Genomic DNA, 6,676 nt, shown 5'->3' with positions numbered 1-6,676 from the left:
GGAATTATAGCAACTAATGATGTTAGGAATTTACTGTTTAATATTTCAAATTATTAAACAATTGAGAGTATGCTCTGATTGGTCATAAAATAATAGCTATTACTCTTGCAACAAGCGTTACCTCTTCCATCTTTTCAACTTTCATTCACGCAAGCATCCTCTTAGAGAAACTTTTCATTTCGCCTCTAAGATACTCATCATGTCTCAACAATCCAACTCATCTTCTTCCAAGAACATGTCTGGTTCTGCTAGCGCTGAACCAAGCAACCCTAACAGAGAAGATCCTGTTGTTGACTCTGCGAATACCCCACATGCAAGAAGACCTAAAGAAATTGTATCAGGCTTCTCCTCAACCATCGCTCTTGAAGAACAAACCAAAGAAGGTTCCACGTATGTTCACAATGCCATTGCCACTATGGTGACTGGAATACTGTCTGGTAATCATAAGGTCCTTGGGGTTTCCATTCCCTTAAACATTATTGAACCTGATAGTGTTACTTATCAAGAAAATACTGAGTCTTTAGGAAAGAATATCTTTGATGATGTTGAGCAAACAAATGCTCTTAAGGAGTCAAATGTTGACAAACCCTTAGATAATGTGGCTGGTGGGGAAGTTCATGTCACTCATGATGTTAGTGACAACCCTAACTGTGAGGCTGAAACAGTAGACCTGGAGGAATTTTCTGATAATGAGTTGTTGTCCTCTATCCTCCCTAACATAGCCAAAAGGGTTAGGAATAGGAGAGAAAAGAAAATTGTGGCTCAAAGGTCCCCCAGAAAGAAGATTGATGTTCCAACCTCTTCCAAGACAACGGTGGCAGTCGAGAGTTCCCTCAAGAGGAAAGTTCATGGTCCAACCAAATCTTAGAGCAAAGGGGTGCCCAAGAAAAAGAAGACCAAGTCTGTTGTTGTTGAGTCTGACTCAGATGTTCCGTGTAATGTGTCTGACACTCTGTCAAAGAAGAAGCCAACCACCAGCAATCTTGCAGCTAGTGTCCCTGAGGTACCAATTGACAACATATCTTTTCATTTTGCTTCAAGTGTAAACAGGTGGAAATATGTTTATCAGAAAAGACTGGCTTTGGAAAGGGAATTAGCTCAGAATGTCCTAGACTGTAAGGATATTATGGACCTTATTCAAGAGGCTGGTTTAATAAAGATTGTGACTCAGTTCTCAAAGTGCTATGAGATGTTCGTAAAGGAATTTATTGTTAATTTGTCTAAAGAATGTGTTGATGGCAAGTCTAAGGAATTCAGGAAAGTGAATGTGAGAGGCAAGTGTGTAAATTTCCCTCCCTCAGTGATCAACAAGTATTTGGGAAGGCCTGATGTAGCTCAACCTGAGCTTGAGGTGACTGACAACAAAATCTGCCAAGTCATCACTGCTAATCAAGTAAGGAAGTGGCCTCTCAAGGGAAAATTGGTGGCCAGTAAACTGAGTGTTAAATATGCAATGCTACATAAGATTGGAGCTGCTATCTGGGTGCCCGCCAATCATAAATCTACAGTTGCGGTAATGCTTGGAAAGTTTATATATATTGTTGGAACCAAAGCCAATTTTGACTATGGCTCCTATATTTTTGATCAAACTTTGAAGCATGCAGGAAGCTTCAGTGTGAAGGGTCCTATAGCCTTTCTTTCTCTTATATGTGGTATTGTTTTGAATCAGTTTCCAAACATCTTAACAGAGAATGATTCTGTGAAGAAAAGAGACAACCCTATGTCCTTCAATCATAAGTTTTTCCTAGGTACCCATGTTTCTAACGTTGTCATGACAACAGGTGAGACATCACGTGTAAGCAATCAACCAGGTAAAGTTGTTGTCATTGCAATTCCTAAAGAAACTTGCAGGGAGTTAGAGGCAAGGAAGCTGAACTTGGAAAATTTGATTAGCACTTTGGAGATGACTGAAGGTGATGTGTTTGGTGAAGCTGCTGGTGGTGCAGAAGAAGCTGGAAGACAGGGTGAAGAGGGAGAAGCAGATGCCAGTCCTGATGATGGCACAGATGATGATGCTGACTCTGAGTCATATGACTAGAACATTTCCTGTGTTTCTGAAATTTGCTTGTAATTTTATTTTTGTTGGTCTGTAATATTAAGTGTTGCTTTGGCAACATTTTTGACAAAAAGGGGGAGTAACACCTGTACCCCAGGACAACAGATTTCTTTGAAGTTGAAGGTCCTCTAAACAAAAGGTTATGTTGATGTTTACTATCTGCTTGATCTTCTCTTGTGCTGTTGCTGTTTGAAGTTTAACATCTATGTTTGCTAAGTGTATTAGCTAATTTGATTCTCTGCTTGGATGTGTGCTTTCTGCTGCTGTGAACTCTGTTGTGATGCCAAGTTGTTTTAGCCAAAAATTTGCCAAAGGGGGAGTTTGAAGATGTTTTTGATTGGCTGCATTTTGTGTTAAAACACTTACTGTACTTAGATGTCTTGACTGATGTCATGACATTCTTAAGTAGTATGCTGCAGGATTAGGTAATACAGGATTTACTGGATGTCAAACTGAATGTTATGACATTCATCCCTAATAGAAGATGCTAAAGTATAGGCCAGTTAGTCTTTTCTATTATTGAAATTCTGGTATCAGATATAAGATGTCGAAGGTAATGTTCCGACACTGATATCTGCTAACACACAATGGATAAAATTAACAGAATGGTAAAGCAAATAACACAAGCAATCGTTAACCCAGTTCGGTGCAACTCACCTACGTCTGGGGGCTACCAAGCCAGGAAAGAAATTCACTAAAATAGAATTAGTTCAAAGACTCTCCGTACACTTCAACAAGTTACAGTCTTTCTCACCTAATCTCTATCCGTGCAATTTCTACCTAAGCACTCTTAGATATGAGAACCCACTCACTTCCCTTACAATCACACACTAGTGGTTTTAAACAATAATCCCTTGTGAAAAGAAAATACTTTTCAATTACACACTCTTGATTTTACTTCACAGTTTCAATCAAGAAGACACACTCTTGATCTTGCTTTAAAGCTTTGATCACGAAGACACACACTCTTGCTTAACAGGTTTAGAGTGACAAATTACAACCACAAATCAGTCTAATTCAATCATCAATGGATGACTTGAATAACCTACAAGTCTTACGACTAAATAGACACAAACCCTAGCTCTCTCTCTATATTTCGCTCAGTATTGGTTGTGTATTCAAACAGGTTTTCTAAGTCCCTTTTTATAGAAGCATTCTGCTGGGCTTGGACATCTTGAAAACCCTAAATCTATTTTCCAATTAAATCTTTTTATAACAGCTGTTTAGATCTCCTTGGAAAATAAGTAAATCTGGTTGTAATCCATGATTGAATGCACCAGCTAGCGATATCTTAAATCATCCAAAGATTTCCATTAATTATGCAATCACAAAACACCAGACATTCATACAGAATGTTCTATGTACAGGATGTCATGACATCGGGTCTGACATCCTGGAAAAATCCTGCATAATCCAATAATTTCTTTTATAACATCCAGCAGGTACAACCATATCAGATGTCATGACATTGTGTATGTCATCTGAAACAATCCTGCATGAACATGTCTTTCATTTAAGCTCCAGCAGGTACATCCAATATCAGAAGCCATGGCATTGTATGTGGCATTCTGAAACAATCCTGCATGTACATGTTCTTGAACTCCAGCAGGTACATAGGATATCTCATGTTAAGACATCACACATAACATCTTGTGAACCCTCTTTGTTTTACCAAAATTGCTGCCAACACTTAGAATCAACAAACTCCCCCTTTGGCAAATTTTGGCTAAAACATATATTTGTCCTTTTTGTTCACAAGGTAAACTATCAGCAGTTAAACAACATAACAGTAGTTTAATCAGCAGTAGAAGCAAAACAATTACTAGCTATGGCTACTAGTAATACACACATGCACAAGGGTACTTCTCCTCCCCCTAAATATGTGCAACAAACAGAATTACTAGTTATGGATGCAACTAGTAAGACACACAAATGCACAATGCACAAGGGAACTTCTTCTCCCCCTAAATCTGTGCATTCATCAAATAACAGCTACTGTAACTCCAGCACCTGTACCAGCCAGAATGTCATACTAACATCTGCTTCAACATCAACACCTGTGCACCATATCAGACATCCTGTTTGACATCTGTTAACAGAACAACATTCTGTTGTAGCATCTGTGCACTTTTTTCAATAATAGCTGTCCTTCTGTCCAGCCACATCCAACTTCCATAACAACTTCAATATCAAGCACTTCTCCCCCTTTTTAGTCAAAATTGACCAAAGGTGACCAATTAGAGAAAAGAAATGTCTATTAGCCTAGCAGAGAATGTTAGATCAGATGTTATAACATTAAGCATGTTAAAACAAAACATTCAGGAAGTACATACCATCATTATACACAGCTGAAAGCTGAGACAATGAAAAAATCCAAGGAACTCCTTAAGAGCCCTAAATATTACATAACAAGAATAAATAAGGACTGCCACAAAATACATAATAAAAAAAAACAATCAAGACAACAACCTTCCAAATAGCAACCCAACTTTCACCACACCTCCCAGTCTTCAATTCAGGCAGGAACCATTAATCAGAAGAAGAAGTATCACCTTCACCTTCATCTTCATCTTCAAAACCCTCAGAGCTTCCAGAGCTGCCACTGGATTGTGCTTTTCCATCTGAATCCTTACCAGCCTTCTCTAACTCTTCCTTCTCCAGGCTACAAATCAGAACTTCTAATGCTTCTTTTCTAGCCTTGGCCACCCTTATCCCATTTTCCAATTCCTTGCAGGTTTCTCTTATTTGATCAACCAAGCTCCCTTGAGATGTAGACTCCCTTTTGGCAGATGTCATGACATCATTGACATGACTTCCCTCAAACAGCTTATAATGAATGGACAGAGGTGGTTTTCTCCTACTTGGAATGTCACTTGTACTCAGAATGCCTGGTTGTTGGCTCAGGACAATGCCACAAATAAGGGAGGGGAAAGCAATGGGTAACTTCACAGCATTTATAGAAGCATGTCTAATGGTTTGATCAAATATGAACTTGCCAAAATCATAGTTAACCCTTGTTCCAATTGCATGAATGATTCTTCCAAGATTAATGGAGATAGTAGAGACATGATTAGTAGGAATCCAATTAGCTGAGCCAATCTTGTGCAAAATGGCATATTTAACACTGAGCTTTCCAGCTGATAAGTGATTCCTACTAGGCCATTCCTTAACTTGGCCAGTTGTGATAACCCTACAGACCTCATTGTCTGTAGTCTCTAGGTCTACTCCTCCATCTGTTCCTCTTCCTAAGAACTTGTTGATGACACTTGGTGAGAATTTCACACATTTTCCACGTACAAACACCCTGCAGAACTCCCTGCTGCTCTTTTCCTGAATATCCTCAGGAATATTAACAATAAACTCTTTTACCAACCCCTCATAGCATTGGGGTAGAGTTACCACAGTCTTCATGAGTCCAGCCTTTTTGATCAACTCAATTACCTCCTTTACCTCTACAGCTTCTTGTCCAAGCTCTCTTTCAATAGCTACTCTCCTCTGAATGACATATTTCCATTTTGTTGCCCCATCTTCCAAATGAAAGTAGATATTGTCTAAGTGCACAGCATCAGTCTTGCCAGGAGACTTCTGAACAGCCTGCCTTTTTGCAGGGGAGATGTCTGGGACATCGCCTTTGACATCTTCCTCAGAGTCAAAGTTATCTCTTTCTTTCCTTTTCCTAACCTCAACCTTGCTCCAAGCTTTTGAGGGTCCTATACTAGCCGTCTTTTTCACTCTTCCTGTTCTCATTCTTGCCACACTTTTCCCTTGCCTAGTTCTCAGTTTCTCAGCAACACTCGGTTTTACAAGATTAACCAAAGGTTCATCCTCCTTCTCAGAGCTTTCTTCCTCTAGGTCAATAACATTCTCCTGAGACATATTTGCTGGTTTCTTGCTAGGTAGGGTTTTACCTAGAGAGCATAGCCCTTCAGCAGCAGCTTCTTTTTCTGATTTAGATGAGTCCTCATCTTTATCAGCATGAGGTTCCTTCTCAGGAGAGGGTTCCCTTCTAGACAGAGGGGTAGAAACCCCTTTGACTTCATGCCCTTCTCTTAGAATCCTAGTGACTAGGTTCCTTATTGCACGATCAGCATAATGCATGTCTTTTGGGAGAGAGGAGTTACCAGAGGTATTACCTTGCTTATCTCCAGCTTTGGACGAGGGACCTGGGGTGTCGCCTGGTATCATGCAAAGTGGAGTGACGTTCATCACATCTTCATCTACAAACTCCATTGAGAGAGTTTTTCCATGGTGAGAAGATGATGAATGTGAACTAGTTGATGATGAATGTGAACTAGTTGATGATGAATGTTGAGACATGTTGTAGGAATTTTGAGAAAAGTTTCTTTGCCCTAGCTGAGCTTTTCTGAGAAGATGAATGGAGAGGGAGATTGCTGCGTTTAGGTAGAGTGTGCTAAGGGAATAGATACTATTTTCAATGCCAGGGAATGATTTATCATTAATGTGGCTCTTTCTTTTAAAAGGGTAGACACTATTTTTATTTTCTTTATTTTTCCACTTTAACTGCCATAATTTCACAAGAGTCCAAATCCCTAATTTCCCTCCCTCATATTCAATTTTACCCAAATTCCTTGCAAGCTTGTCTACTAGTTCCAGTCCAAG

General features: G+C 39.4%; 2 protein-coding genes across 2 annotated transcripts; one reads left to right on the top strand and one right to left on the bottom strand.

The window, feature by feature from the left end:
• Positions 1–235: 235 nt before the first annotated feature.
• LOC127094641 (uncharacterized) lies at positions 236–2,038 on the top strand. Its single transcript, XM_051033449.1, has 2 exons — positions 236–730; positions 869–2,038. Exons 1-2 carry the CDS (start codon positions 236–238, stop codon positions 2,036–2,038), a joined length of 1,665 nt encoding a protein of 554 aa, XP_050889406.1.
• A 2,403-nt stretch (positions 2,039–4,441) lies between these two features.
• LOC127094640 (uncharacterized) lies at positions 4,442–6,373 on the bottom strand. The gene is made up of 3 exons (XM_051033447.1): positions 6,190–6,373; positions 5,354–5,904; positions 4,442–4,450 (listed from the first exon to the last, which is right to left on the bottom strand). The coding sequence occupies exons 1-3, from the start codon at positions 6,371–6,373 to the stop codon at positions 4,442–4,444; spliced, it is 744 nt and encodes a 247-aa protein (XP_050889404.1).
• Positions 6,374–6,676: the final 303 nt, after the last annotated feature.

This window comes from Lathyrus oleraceus, chromosome 6, assembly GCF_024323335.1.
Source record: "Lathyrus oleraceus cultivar Zhongwan6 chromosome 6, CAAS_Psat_ZW6_1.0, whole genome shotgun sequence".
NCBI lineage: Eukaryota > Viridiplantae > Streptophyta > Magnoliopsida > Fabales > Fabaceae > Lathyrus > Lathyrus oleraceus.
Note: the sequence above shows the minus strand (reverse complement) of the source record. Positions and strands in the feature narration are given on the sequence as shown.